We start from the raw sequence: 15,958 nt of genomic DNA, 5'->3' as shown, positions 1-15,958 counted from the left end.
ACTAAACACCAAACCAAACCAAACAAAAAGCTTTCATAAGCCCCTACAAAAAAAACCCTCGTTTATTTTACATACGAGAAAATCAAGGTTTGCAAAGACAGAGTGCCTCGTCCAAGGCACTTTAGTAATGAAGAGTAATCCTTCATTCATAAACATTTACTGAGTGCCAATAATGTGCCAGGGAAAACGGATATAGAACTGAACTCAAGTCTTACACAAAATCATGTTCAGGAATTAACAGATGACTGCTTCCACTATACAATTTTTTTGAAATGACATATTCTAAGAGATGTTTGCTTTTTAAGGACCGCTAGCTTTTTCTTTTCAGTGACTAGAGGTTACCTTCCTACAACAGGAATAATATAAATTTCAAACATACCTAAAAGCAGAGAGAACAGGCAAGAAGCCTCTTGCCCCCTTCACTAACCGTCAGCAATTAACTGATGACAGTCTTGTTTTATTTATAATTTGACCTACTCTGCCCCCTCGTTCCCACGAGCTGTGTCACTGAAAGGAAATCCCAGTTATCAAATTGTGTCATAAGAGACGTAATTTTGAAAGTGACACAGAAATACCAAAAACAGAATATTATTTTAAATTCTTTTCTAATGAATGTGGAACGCTCATCATTCTGCTTTATACAATATTTTTTTAAAGCTGCATAAAAACATGAATTTCTGTCTCAAAAACAGTTTTGATTAATAAATCCCAGGGCAGTTTTCACACTTGGAAATTAACTACTCATCTTTGGCTATGAAAACATTAGAATTTAAATACATTAAGAGAGTCAAACTTAAGGATAATATAACACGGAAGAAAACTCCCTTAGATAAGTGGTGGAAAGGTCTGCCTGAGTAAAGCATGGCCTTCACAATACACTTAGTAAAAAAAAATCAAACTAATAAAATACAATACATTCTTGTAGAATCTGAAGAACTTAGGGAGCCATGAGCCTAAGTTAAAGAAAACCCAGAACTGTTACCAATCCCAGTTAAGCAAAACAGCATTACCCATTTTACAGTGTAATCAAAGCATTTCATCTTACCCTAATGGTTCTGAAATTTGCTGCATCATCCACTCCATTCACTTTGGCAGAGTCCAGGCTCAAGTAGTTATATCTGCTGAAATCCCGCTCAAGTTTAAGTTTACCTGTTGAATCAGATATATAAATTACCTAAGCTGCTTCAATAAATCTAATCATCGTTAATATCACATTCCTTTAGCCCATCAGATAAAATGAGTTTCATGTTATATATTGAATCAACACAACAAAAGTTGACAATAATATCCATAGCATTTTTCTAAAACTGCCTTTATCACTGTTAATACATATTTTAAACTCTGCTTTTGTACATTTATTCTTCCCAAATTTTTATAATACAAATATCTTTCATGTACTATTTTATCATAACATAATGGCTGTCTAGCAATAGCCCCACAATTGGGCATTGGGCTGTCTCCAGCTTTGAGTAATAAATTTAAGAAAAAATATAGGGCAGTGATAAATGTCTCAATACAAATTGTTGTTTGCATTCTTTTGAATGATTTTGTTGAGATATATTCTGAAAAGTGGTGTGCCTGGGTGATGGGCTCTGATCATTTTATGACTCTTATTCTAGGTTGTCAATGAGTACCCCCAGGAAGAAGTCCTTGCTTGGAAGTGGTACCCACAACTTTTAAGTAGACCACTGTCTGACAACTCTTCCAGTTTTATCCTTTTCAGTAATTTTTGCAACTATATTGATAGTGGGTACTTCAATGTTGTTTTAATTTGTATTTCTTGATTATTAGTGAGGCTGAATATTTCCCCAAGTGTTGCTGACTTCCCACAGCTCTTCCTATCTGATCCATCGGTTCAAGACTTTTCATCACTTAGTAGTGGCTATTGGATACTATCCTTATATTATATCAAATAAATACTATATTAATTCTCTAAGATGTTCAAAGGTCAAGTTTTTCTCTCTGGTACTAGCTGCACAAGATTTACCCATCTTTGGTGATCAACTTGTTTTTATATAATTGTATTCCTCTACTGCTCTCTACAAACTTCCATTTCTTTACTGGACTCTTTTTCTTTTTTTTATGTATGATTAGTCCCTCCCCAGTATGTGGCTCTTTTAGCCCATCAGAGATGTATGGTACACTATGTCTGGTGAGGTACAGGGATAGAAGAAAAAAGGCTGATGTGTGCTAAACACACCCTTTTCTTCAGTTTAACCAGTCATGGAAAAATCTTAAGGAGGAAGGGAAAAGCATAGAGGACACTTTTAAAAGAAAATGCTTTGGAAAATGCTATTGCGCTCAAAATTAATACAGAAACAGAGACTTACTGAGGAGTTCTTCAGACGCACCAGACAGCAGCTGATAGAACACATGGAAGTTTCTTTCACCTCTTGGCTGCTTCACAACCCGAGATTTTTCTAAAAGATCTAACGAGGAAAAGAATTATATAGTCTCCAAAACCAAACCCTTTGCCGTCCAGTCCATTCTGACTCATAGTGACCCTACACAACAGAGCAGAAGTGCCCCGTATTGTTTCCAAGGCCATAAATCTTTATGGTAACAGACTGCCCCATCTTTTTCCCATGGAGCGGCTGGTGGGCTCCAACCAGTTAGCAGCCAAATGCTTAATCACTATGCCACCAAGGCACCTAAATCAAGTAGTAGTATAGTATTTATTTCATCTTCTATTTTCCCTCATTTTTTTTTCATTTTGTATTTTGTACTAATAAAATAAAATAATAAAGTAAGCTACATTTCTGCTCTACCCTCAGGAAAAAGGACAACTAAAATCACCAAAATAAACAAACCAGGTTATTTTTAAACCATGAATATGCAAAATAAAGTATATTCAACAAATAGATTAAAGGAATACAGTTTTTACACCAAATTCCCTTGGTTTTACAGAATGTAAGATAACTTTCAACTTTAAAAATGTAACATTACATATCTAAAACATGAAATGCAGCTATCCAGTTATGAATTTACTTAATAATTGTAATGATTTAAAAAACTGAGCATCTCTGAGATCTTATTATGTGCTAAGTACTCATAGGTATCATCTCAATAAACCCTTCCAACCATTTTTTAAAGTTATTATTTTACAGATGAAAAAACTGACAATTCAAGAGTTGAAGTAACTTAGCTATAACTGGTGGAACGAAGGTGAAATCAGGACATCTGGCCCAAGTGCTGACTCCACCCCACATCCATACACCGTACTGCCAAAAATGAGTAAAGCAGATTTGTTTGATATCTTGAAGTTTTAGAGGACTGTGAGGTGGTTCCCATCTAATGCTACTGGCGTTACAGTAAACCCCTGGGTTCCCAATTTCCAACTTACTGACAACTCTTACTTGCCCTTTTAATGTTACATAAATTTGCCCTTACTTTGAAAGTCTGAATCAACCTCTACTCACAACAAATTCTTATCAAAATTGCCATCACTTGCTGCAAGTGCAGCTTTTAAATCACTGAAAGGGCTTCGAGCCTCTTCTTACACTAAACCAAAACCTATTGCTGTCAAGTTGATTCCGACTCATAGCGACCCTATACGGCAGAGCAGAACTGCCCTACAGAGCTTCTGAGAAGTGCCTGGAGGATTTGAACTGCTGACCTTTTGGTTAGCAGATATAGCACTTAACCACTATGCCACCAGGGTCTCCTTGCACTAAAGGCTAAATAAGAACCGTATGTACCTGTTCTGACTTACCTACAAATTCAACTTAAAGACACACTTGGAAATGGATCTTGCTGGTAACTAAGGGGCTGCATGTATTTGACAGTACACATTCAGTGATTCCAGAGAACTTTTCATTACTTAAACTTGAGGGTTTTTATCAAATTTTCAAGGTTCATCCAGAAATGAAAAGATAGATGGATGGGTGGATAGATGGACAGGTGAACGAACTGAAAGGAGCCACTGCATCAGCATACAGAAGAGCACAATGGCAGACAATGTCTTGCCTGGAGTCCTGATGATTACTAGCTTATGATACAAGTGAGGACTCTGGACTCCGTAGGCAAAGACCAACTTTAGCTATAAAATTCCCAATCAGTGACGCCATTATTGAGCACTAATTCCAGAGAACAGATACATCTGATTCCCAATCAGCTCGAAATCTAAACATTATCAACCCAGGAGGGTAGGAAAGGAGAGAAGGACATGCAGTCTTTCTCTGAATGGTCACTGGACTTTTTCACTTATATTTCTGGAATCCATAAGGGCATTTGAAGATTAGCCTAGGTAGAGTTAAAGGTTGTAGTTTAATGAACAAAGCTCTAGGGTGCTCCAGATATATGGGATCGTTGGTAAGAACAAAGAGATGGGTTGTAAGGAAACAGAAAATTAAGCTGACTGAAAAATGAACAGAAAGATTAGAATTATTAGGAGAAGGATGTTGCAGAGCTTTCGTTTTCATCTCCAGCTCTCATTTGACTTGGGAGGCTGTCAAAGTTCTCAAATAGTAGATGGAGAATAATGTGGACTTCCTATTTAGAAAAAAGAAAGCAGGAATTGGAACAGAACAAGTAAGACAGAACAGAAAATTAGTGTATAATATTCATCTCTAAGGACTGAATGTTTTAATCAACATAAAAGTAAAATCAGAAAAATTAATTAAGGACAAAAATGCAGTATGTTTGGGCTGATGGAAATGTTTTGGAACCAGAGGTAGTGGATTCACAGCACTGAATATGTTAAATGCCAAAGACCCGTTTTTTTTTTTTTTTTTTTAATAATTTTTATTGAGCTTTAAGTGAACTTTTACAAATCAAGTCAGTCTGTCACATATAAGCTAATATACACCTTACTCCTTACTCCCACTTACTCTCCCCCTGATGAGTCAGCCCTTCCGGTCTCTCCTTTCGTGACAATTTTGCCAGTTTCTAACCCTCTCTACCCTCCTATCTCCCCTCCAGAAAGGAGATGCCAACATAGTCTCAAGTATCCATCTGATCCAAGTAGCTCACTCTTCATCAACATCTCTCTCCAACCCATTGTCCAGTCCCTTCCATGTCTGATGAGTTGTCTTCGGGAATGATTCCTGTCCTGGGCCAACAGAAGGTTTGGGGACCATGACTGCCGGGATTCCTCTAGTCTCAGTCAGACCATTAAGTCTGGTCTTTTTATGAGAATTTGGGGTCTGCATCCCACTGATCTCCTGCTCCCTCAGGGGTTCTCTGTTGTGCTCCCCGTCAGGGCAGTCATCAGTTGTGGCCGGACACCATCTAGTTCTTCTGGTCTCAGGATGATGTAAGTCTCTGGTTCATGTGGCCCTTTCTGTCTCTTGGGCTCATAGTTGTCTTGTGACCTTGGTGTTCTTCATTCTCCTTTGATCCAGGTGGGTTGAGACCAATTGATGCATCTTAGATGGCCGCTTGTTAGCATTTAAGACCCCAGACGCCATATTTCAAAGTGGGATGCAGAATGTTTTCATTATAGAATTATTTTGCCAATTGACTCAGAAGTCCCCTTAAGCCATAGTACCCAAACCCCCGCCCTTGCTCCGCTGACCTCTGAAGCATTCAGTTTATCCCGGGAACTTCTTTGCTTTTGGTCCAGTCCATTTGAGCTGACCTTCCATGTATTGCGTATTGTCCTTCCCTTCACCTAAAGTAGTTCTTATCTACTAACTAATCAGTAAATAACCCTCTCCCACCCTCCTTCCCTCCCCGCCTCGTAACCACAAAAGTATGTGTTCTTCTCAGTTTATATTATTTCTCAAGATCTTATAATAGTGGTCTTATACAATATTTGTCCTTTTGCCTCTGACTAATTTCACTCAGCATAATGCCTTCCAGGTTCCTCCATGTTATGAAATTGAACCGTTTGTTTTAAAATGGCTAGTTTTATGTTGTGTGAAGTTTACCTCAGCAAATTTTTTTTTTTTTTTAACGCAGTATGGTTTCACTTATCATGTGACCACGGGGTCTTCAGGGTAGTAGCAGAAGAAAGAACCCTCAGGGTGTGTGGCGATTCTTCCCTGAGAAGCTAATCCTTCTTGGAAAGTAACTGGACTACATGAAAAACATAAACAAATGCTAGTTTATTTCATCCATTCATGTACAAATTCCTTCAATCATCTCACTTACTGCTCATCCACTGTGTGCCAGGAACTACTTGGGAATGAGCCCAGCACCAATGCAAACATGAAGGCCTTCTTCCTCTTGGCGCCCAAGAGCCACATCTACTCCCCACCCAAACCAACAGCAGTAGTTCTTTTCAGTGTGGGATGCCAAGATCCTTACGAGTGAGGAGGAAGTCTGGAGGTGGGGGGCAAGGCAGAGTGACCATGTTTCTTCACCCATCAAAGCCCACAAACCTCAGGCTATTTCCATAGGCCTAAGAACCCTGCCTGAGAAACCCTAGCGGCCCAACAGTTAAATGCCTGACTGCTAACCTAAAGGCTGGAAGTTTGAATCCACACAGTAGCTCAGTGGAAAAAACACCAGGCGATCTGATCTTATAAAGATTATAGCCTAGAAAACCCGATCGGGCAGTTCTCCTCTGCCACATGAGGACGCTGTGAGTCCAAAATCAACTTAACGACACCTACCAAGAATCTTACCATAGCTCACAAGCGCTGGCAAGCTGCTGTCCTCTTACTTCATTGAAAAAAAAAAGTTCTTCAAGTCAATTCCAACTCATGGAGAGCCTACGTGTGTCAGAGTCGAACTGTGTTTCACAGGGTTTTCAATAGCTAAGTTATCAAAAGTAGATCGCCAGGACTTTCTTTCGAGGTGCCTCTGGGTGGACTTGAACTTCCAGCCTTTCAGTTAGCAGCTCAGTAACCATTTGCACTGCCCAGGGACCCCTTTTCACCACATGTTGATAGATGTCATCAAGTCAATTCCAACTCATAGCAACCCCATGAGACAGAGTAGAATTTCCCCACAGGATTTTTGAGGCTGTTATCTTTACAGGAGCAGATTGCCACATCTTTCTCCCATGGAGACTTTGGGTGGGTTCAAACTGCCAACTTTTAGGTTAGTAGCTGTCTTAGTCATCTAGTGCTGCCGTAACAGAAATACCACAAGTGGATGGCTTTAACAAAGAGAAATTTGTTTCCTCACAGTTAAGTAGGCTAAAAGTCCAAATTCAGGGCGTCAGCTCCAGGGGAAATCTTACTCTCTCTGTCGATTCCGGAGGAAGGACCTTGTCCTCAATCTTCCCCTAGTCAAGGAGCTTCTCAGGCACCAGGACCATGGGTCCAAAGGACACGCTGCTCCTGGTGCTGCTTTCTTGGTAGTATGAGGTCCCCGACTCTCTGCTGGTTTCCCTTTCCTTTTATCTCTTAAGAGATAAAAGGTGGTGCAGGCCACACCCCAGGGCAACTCCCGTTACACTGGATCAGGGATATGACCTGGTAAGGGTGTTACAATCCCACCCTAATCCTCTTAAACATAAAATTACAGTCACAAAATGGAGGACAACCACAGAATACTGGGAATCATGGCCTAACCGAGTTAATAAACACATTTTCGGGGGGACATAATTCAATCCATGACTGTAGCCAAATCGCTTAACCGTTTGTTTGCACCACCCAGACTCCTCACATCATAATGGAACTTTGGTGATGACAAACTATTGTTTGGTGGCACATGTACAACAACCACATTCCAACAAACCAAATACTGGTACTTCAAGGCACGGAATAGTACTTTCAAACCATGTGTCAGGGCCACACTATGCAACAGCAACACACTAGCCAGCCTAATGTTCTGCTTTTTTTGAGCAAAAGCTTGTAAACAACAAAGAGTAAAGAAGCTGCAGTGGCTGTACCATTTAGCAGATAACAGCCACTGGGTTAGAGGACAGTATTCATTTGTGCATAGTATGGACAGGAATCCTGGCCAAATGTACTTCTCAAATCACAGGCATTGATAGGATCAGTGATTACTATCATATTCAAATATGGAATATAATACTATTTGTGTTTAAAAGGAAACGTGCAAAGAGGAAGCAGAAGGGAAACTTCTGCTGACCCGCTGTGAGTAGGCATTCAATGCTTTTCATTTGTTATCTCATTCAACCCTGAACTCAATTCTGAGGTTGGCTTTATAATCCCTACTTTATAAATGAGAAAATGAGGCTCGCACCACACTGTTAGTAAGCAATAGAGCCAGAATTCAAAGTTTCAGATGATGAGGGTACCACGCTAACATGCTTTATAATTTTCCAGCAGAAGGAAAAAAAATCAACGTGTCCATAAACACTTGGAAATACCGTTTTTCATGAAATCCATGACTTCACCTAAACAACTCAATCGCAGAATGATAAACTTTTTATTACACAGCAGCTGAAGGTTTTGCCACTTAAAACGTTTACTTTATTACCCTAGAGCCTCCTGTTTCAGTTTCTTTTTTAGGACTTTTCTCGTAAGTTATGAGCTTCCAGCTAGAAGAGTAATCAAGGAAAACACAGACCCAAAAATAATTGCTAATGCTTAAAACCATTCCCCATTCTCCGTTTTTTATGTGTGAGCACCAACATAACCTAATAGCACAAAGCCATATCAAATAATTACTAAAAGTACAGAACATAAATTCAGCTGCCTATAAAGACTCACCAGTTTCAACTTACTTAAAAGTGCCCCTGGATCAAGCCAAACCAGAAAACTGGCACAGCCTTCTCTTCTGTTTTAAGCACCTGTGCCACTGCTGACTGTGCCTCTGCTAACAAGATTTAATAAAGAAGAATACAGGAGATGCCGGTTATTTAGTACTGAAAAGAATTCATGCTCTCCAGGTATTTCAGTACAGCTATAGTCCCCTCTCAAGATCAGTATGAATTTAAGTTACAAGGGAAGGTATGAACTCACTAAGCCATTCTAAAGGGAAAGGTAAATTGGCAGGTACAGAGAAACCTGGAATCAGTACTTCCCAAACTACCCCACCATGCCACTGCCGCTAGGCTACTAACAGAAAGAACCAGGCCATCACTTAGGGGCACTCTTAATTTTGACTCTCACCCGCTAAACCGCAGTACCTGTGTGTTCCTGTGCATGCCACAGGACAAGCCCCCTAAGATGCAAGGTGCGAAAGAAGTGAAATGTCTATTTTTTGCACCTGCCAGGAAAGGACTAAAAGGATAAGTAGTGGTTGGGAAAAAAGTATCACATTACACTGGGATGTAGCAGAGAAAGGCTTAGGTAGTGAGATAAAAGTTTATTTATTTTATGCTTAATCTTCCTTCCTCAAAAAAGAAGTGGTCCAAGCTTTGGATTAAAAAAAAAAAAGGTGAAAATATCAGGTTTGTCTTAGTTTTGCTAACCCTCTGTCCTTTATCTAATTGGGAGCTAGAGACAATAAACAAACAAGTACATAATAAGTATTCAATAATCAAAAAAGCAAACATTTATTGAGTGCTTATTATGTGCCTGGACACCTGCTTCAGATGTTAGTAAATAATTTAAACCTCACCACAACCCAATGAGATCATTACTATTATTATTCCCATTTCAAAGATGAAGAAAGTTAAATAACTTGTCTTTTTGTTTGGACATGGGAAACCATGATAAACCAATAAAAATTACATAAGTAGGCTCGCTGGTATACCCCCAAATAATGAAGCTGGACAAGATAGGGCTTAGCCGCATTTAACCAAATCCATCCTTAGTGTTTACTGAGCACCTACTATGTGCCATGTACTACACTAGGCTGCTGATACACTACTATGAACAGGACAGCCACATCTCTTGCCTTTACAGTTTACGCAGATATATGCACATTTTAATTCATAAGATTTTTTTTCATAGCATATTTCTCTGTGCTCTTCTTCCTCTGGAAAACAAAATCCCTTGAGACTTGTACCACATCTTCTCCAGGTCTAAACTGCCATCAAGTGCCACAGCTATAAGAAGCTGCCTGCAACTATTAACAAAAGCAACAGGTTTCCAAAAGTTTCCAATTTATAACATTAAGATTCCAAATTCTCAACTGCAAATGTATAAATACTATGAGACTGCAATGCAGTGGATTAATTAATACAGCCCTTCTACCCATACTCTTCGTAACTCCGACCCAATGTCTGGGTGGTACTATGCTTGTGGTCCACCAAGGGATTAGATAAAACCAAATGTTAATAAGGTGTATGGCACCCCCGTCGGAGGTGAGACCATGCAAATAATGTGGATGGAACCCTAACGAGGAGACTGGTCAGTTTTGCCATCCTGCTTAAAAGGAGCCATCCCAGAGGCGGGAAGGGGGGAGCTCAGCATCATTAACAAAGAAGAGCCAGGAGTGGAGCTCGTCCTTTCGACCTAGGATCGCTGCTCTGAGAAGCTCCTGGAGTCAGGAGACTGAGAAAGAGAAGAGTTGTAATACCAAAGATGGTGGGAAGCGTAGCACCAACAAACAGCAACAGCAAAGGCAGGAGACCAGCAAGAGACTGGTAAGAGAAGGGGCGGTGTGCTTTCCGCCCCACAGAGCAAGAAAGCTGAGTGCCTTCAGGCAGGAGGCTTGCTGCCGAAGTATGGTGCCTCTGGGCACTTGGTGGGACTAAGTTTGCCCTGAGGCTTACTGGCAGAGCGGTGGGCCCCTGGGTACTTACTGGTAGAGCTAAAAGAGCTTTGTAACACTTGCCCAAGCAGGGCAGAGGAAGAGGGGCCAGAAAGAGGCGTGCCTGTGGACATGGCTGAGAATAGGCTGTCCTGACTAAAGAACTATATATCCTGAGAGTTCCTGAATCTGAAGTGTGACCTGTTACTTCCCTAAAAGGCCCCATAATTGTGAGTATTGTCCGTGAGTTCTGTGTAGCCACTGCAACGAATTATTGAATTCAGCAGAGAAGCAGAGTACTGTCGGAGGGAGAGTTGGTGTCAGAATTGGTAAAAAGGTTGGAGGATACAGGCATATCTGACCTCCACCTCATAGGAATCAGCCTCAGGCTCTTGATCTTGATTCTCCTTCCTCCTGGTGAAGTTAGAGGAGGTCAGACACCACCACCACGCCATTTTTACAGAGACCAACAAACATTAACAAAGTAGGAGAAATATTATCTCTCATCAGTCAAACATCTGGATATGCTTCCATATTCTATCTTCTCTACAGAAGCAAACATTTGCCATTTTCTATTTTAGCAGTACGTCTCTGTTAATGACACTATAGAGGCACACAGATTTCAAGTGCATTCAATACTAAGCGTTATAGCACATTTCTTTTAGAAAGAGAGGGAGTTATTGCGCTTTCATTTCCACTTTCTAACTATACGACTGGCTCGGGTTATTTCTTGCCCATTTCAGAGTAATAACAATAGCCAACAAATATGCTTCTATATTTGACATATAAAATCATTTAACCAATTTATTTTCATTTAAAACTTTCTCATCCAGATTTTTCTCTAATAACTATATATTTTAACAAAACTAGCTAGTTTCAATGCATGGCTTTTACTAGGTCTTTTTTTCTAGGTTATCAGAAGCTAACATTTTTTCTGCAGCTTGTAGAGAACAACAGTGGGTTTACCCATTGCCTTACATGCCCATAAGCCAGCAGGCAGCAAGGCCCCATAACCACCTATGAGTCAGTCTTCTACACAGGATGAAATTTCCTGCTCTTACCACTAATGTATTCTTTTCCTTTCCAAAGCAAAGGATACTTTGAAATACCAGGGTGTTGTCTCTACCACACACTTCAATATAATTTCACTGTGGGAACAAATGTTAACAAATACCATAAAAAATCCACTCATGAAGTAAATAACTGAGTGTTTAATATTTATTCTCCACAGATACTGCAAGTAGGGGGAAGACATTTCTGTTTAGAACTTAAACTTTAAAATTTAAAAACTAAGTTATTATTCACTAATACTTATAATCAAACCAAAGCCAAACCAAATCTGTTGCCCTCCAGTCGATTCCAACTCATAGCAACCCTACAGGACAGAGTAGAACTGTCTCACAGGGTTTTCAAGGAGCAGCTGGTAGATTCGAACAGCCGACCTTTTGGTTAGCAGTCAAGCTCTTAACCGCTGTGCCACCAATAAAGTAATCTTTGTTTTCCTAGCATCCTCAAGAGTAATATTGATTGAATTATTCTAGAATGTTTAGTTGTAAATTCTATAATAAAATCAACAGTAAACAGATCTTTTCCCACACAGCTCTCATCAGCTTCCATACATTTGAAATGTGCTTGCCTAACAAGTTTGGCAGGTGTTAACATTTGCTTTTAGTTACTTTCTGTCTTGGAAGAAGCACGGCTAGAATATTCCTTAGAAGAAAGGGTGGCGAGACATCTCACATACTTTGGACATATCATCAGAAGGGATCAGTCCCCGGAGAAAGACAACATGCTCAGTAAAGTAGGGGGTAAGCGAAAAAGAGGAAGACCCTCAACGTGATGGACTGACACAGTGGCTGCAACAATGATCATGAGAATGGTGCAGAACTGGGCAATGTTTTGTTCTGTTGTACACAGGGTTGCTGTGAGTCAGAGTCAACTCGACTGCACTTAACAACAATTCATATATGGTTTGAGTATATGGTGTGTATATATATGTATATATATGGTTTGTACAAATACTATTGCTTCCATATTTAATATATAAAACCATTTAATCTAAGTAGTACTATCCTACCCAATTTATTTTCATATTAAAACTTTTTCTTCAGGGCTTTTCTCCATGATTATATATTTTTACAAAACTAGCTAATTCCAATGCATGGCACAAAAAGTGTGTAATCAGGCAATCTAAAATGGAAAATTAAATGGTTTAAAAACCACAGAATGCTGGGAATGGGTGAACCACAGAATTCATCCAATTCAGCCCTATGGTTTCAATGATGAGGAAACTCTAGCCCTAGAAAATTACTCCATGAACTGTGATGAAAAAGTAAAAAAAAAAAAAAAAAAACTCAGCTTCACAGTTTACTAAAATTACTTAAAACATTAATTTTCAAATGACATTCCTCTGGGTATACGGCTCCTTGGGAAGATCTCAAAGGCCACCTGGGGGTAAAAAGGTACTAGGCTCCCCATCTCCTCTTCAAGTAGATCAGGTTTCCTTTTACCCATTTCATCTTTGGGGATTCAACATAAAATCCCACTGGAAGAAGGAAGGCCACTACTTTAACATAGTCCAATAAGCACTGCTTCAGATAGCTTAGTCAACTTCGTCTTATTTTTTTCCAATTCCTAACTACACGTTTTTCATTCAAACACTCAATAGCACCATGGCCAGGGGAGGAAGTCAGTGAGAGGTTCAGTACTGTGGCCTTCAAACAACAGGACTCAGAGGCTAACCAGGCCAGGCTCCATTAGGAGTTGCACAGACCCCAAAACTGTCACAAGCATAGCCATCGGGGTGGTGCCGTGAGTACTGTGGCTCAAAAGCACTGAGGACAGCACCATGTTTATAACAGGTATTGAGAACTCTGCATGGTGCTCTTGTACCGGCTTTAGGAAACTGGTCTGGAACACTTAAGCAGACCTCACCTGATTTCGTTTATTTTTTCATCTTTGACAGAGAACATTTCACTTATGCAGTCACAAATCTTTACTAAAGGAGGCTAAAAAATCTGTGTTTCTACCTAACACGTATATCACCTTTCAATTTATCTAAACATACAGGAAGAAAAACTTTTCTCACAATAAAATTTAAAGTACTGGGCCAGCCAGTCATTTTACCTGATAACTATTACCAAAAAAGTTGTTAAATTAAAAGTAATTACTTGTATTTTCTTTTTAATCATAGAGTAAACATTTTGTTATAGGAAATACCCCTTAGAGGATCTTTTTAGAACTGAATCTATTTAAAGACCCATGGATTATAAAATACAGTTGGACTGACATTTATTTAGCAGATCTCTAAAAAAATTTTTGACAGTAAAAATTTTAAGTTATTTTTAAAAAAAGACATAAATTATATTATGCTGTAAAACACTCTGAAATGCAAAGGTTAAAAGTCTAAGTACAAGAAAAGGAAACATATTCTTATAACCTATCTCCTAAAGACACAAGTATCTAAAATGTTCAACTGTAAACATACATTTTACTATTTCGGTCTTCTTTAAAAGGATCAAGGTAAAATACTCACAGTTACTTATCACTCCTCCCAGTGGATCACCTTTAAAGTCAAATTCAATATCCATATATTTGCCCTGCCAAAGAAAGACTCTGTAAGTTCTCAAATCCATCCAGAAAAAAAAAAAAATCAGATGGTATTATCTTCTTGGAGAATAGCATAAACCAAAAACTGAATCCACTGCCACCGAGTCGATTCCAACTCATAGTTGATTCCAACACATAGAGAATAGCATGGTAAACCCTTATTTATTTTTTTAATTGTGCTTTAGGTGAAAGTTTATAGTGCAAATAAGTTTCTCATTCAAAATTTTACACACAAATTGTTTTGTGACACTGGTTGCACTCCCTGCAATGTGTTAGCACTCTTCCCTTTCCCTTTCCACCCCAGGTTCCCTGTGTCCATTCATCCAGTTTTCCTGTCCCTTTCTGCCTTCTCATCTTTGCTTTTGGGCAAGTGTTGCCCATTTGGTCTCATATACTTGGTTGAACTAAGAAGCATGTTCCTCATGTGTGTTGTTTGTTTTTATAGGCCTGTCTAATCTTTGGCTGGAAGCTGGACTTCAGGAGTGGCTTCAGTTTTGAGTTAGCAGGGTGTCCAGGGCTAGTCTCTGGGGTTCCTCCAGTTTCTGTCAGGCCAGTAAGTCTGGTCTTTTTTTGGTGTGAATTTGAATTTTGTTTTATATTTTTCTCCCACTCTGTCCAGGGCCCTCTATTATGATCCCTGTCACAGCGTAAGCCCTTTTTATTTTAGTGTAATTAAGAACTGCACAGCTTATGGAACCATGACAAAAAACAAAACAAAATAATACCTCCATAAATAATTCATACTAAATTGTAACCCATTAGCCCAAAGCTAATACACCCTGTTGGTAGTATTTAAAAACACATTTCAGCTATCGCATGACTTTTCCATTTTAGCCAGGGGTTTCAAACTTGTGAAGAACACATGTATTCAAGAATAACAACTGGGAAATAAGAGGCAGCCCTTGTATATGCACTGGCCAAGACAATAAACTATTTCATTTTAGTAGGTAAAATGTGTTCTAAGCCATGGCTAGAAACAACAAACACACTGAACAATGGATGAAATGGAGCACTCAAAGTTCTGTTTTTTTATCTACTCAACCAAACCCATGATTATGTGGTGGTCCAGAACAGATTTCAAAGACTGAGGACTCTTATTCTTGCTGACTTTTAGCTAGATTACACAGTAATACATAACCCAGTTTCGTGTTACACTTTATAGATGGTGTCTCAAACATACAGAAACAGGGAGTTTCAAACTGTGATTTCTAAAGAATTGGCCTATACTTGCCTAGTTAAAGAGTAACAAGTAACCCTGACGGCTGTTTCTTGTTTGGAAAAGGGTATGCTAATCTCCTAAGTGAAGCCTTTGGTTTTGTTTCACGTCCTACCTTAGTTAATAGTCAGATAGATGGCTTGTAAATAATTCTCCCCAAGAATACTGTTGACTCTAATTTTCAAATGGTGTTTAAGGGAGAAGAAACATGATCACATAGCACTCAGCCAATAATGCAATTTATAACTTTTTATTAGTTCATGCATCCTCCCTCGCCTTCTCCTTTTTCATTGTAAGGAGTCATCTGCACTTGCAAGTCATCATCATGCATTCATCAAACGTCCACCAAGCTACCTCCTCAATACCAAAGTTGACGTAGTGGAGAAGGCACAGCTTCTGCCCTCAAGGAGTTTATAGTCCAGTGGGTCAAACGGGCTTTATGGTGTAGGCGGTACATCTTACAGTGGGCCATACTGCTAGGTAGGCGCAAAGAAGAGGGAGCAACAGGAGAGCAGAAAAGATTTCTCCGAGGAAGCCTACCTCAACTTAACCCTGAAGTACTGGGAGGTTAGCCTGGCAAAGAGGTGGGTGAGCGGGAAGGAGCAGGCATAAGAATTGGCATCTCTGAAGATG

General features: G+C 39.4%; 1 protein-coding gene across 5 annotated transcripts in view; it reads right to left on the bottom strand.

Annotated features, from left to right (window-relative positions):
• MYO1B (myosin IB) overlaps positions 1–15,958 on the bottom strand; it is a 201,328-nt gene that overhangs the window by 59,269 nt on the left and 126,101 nt on the right. For all 5 annotated transcript variants that reach the window (XM_049887718.1, XM_049887721.1, XM_049887722.1 and 2 more), the window contains exons 7-9: positions 14,036–14,099; positions 2,331–2,429; positions 1,046–1,149 (exon numbers count right to left, since the gene is read on the bottom strand). In XM_049887718.1, coding sequence (XP_049743675.1) covers positions 1,046–1,149; positions 2,331–2,429; positions 14,036–14,099 — 267 coding nt within the window. The remainder of the gene's footprint in view (positions 1–1,045; positions 1,150–2,330; positions 2,430–14,035; positions 14,100–15,958) is intronic.

The sequence above is a fragment of the Elephas maximus genome, chromosome 6, assembly GCF_024166365.1.
Source record: "Elephas maximus indicus isolate mEleMax1 chromosome 6, mEleMax1 primary haplotype, whole genome shotgun sequence".
Lineage (NCBI taxonomy): Eukaryota > Metazoa > Chordata > Mammalia > Proboscidea > Elephantidae > Elephas > Elephas maximus.
This window is presented reverse-complemented; position numbering and strand designations above follow the sequence as displayed.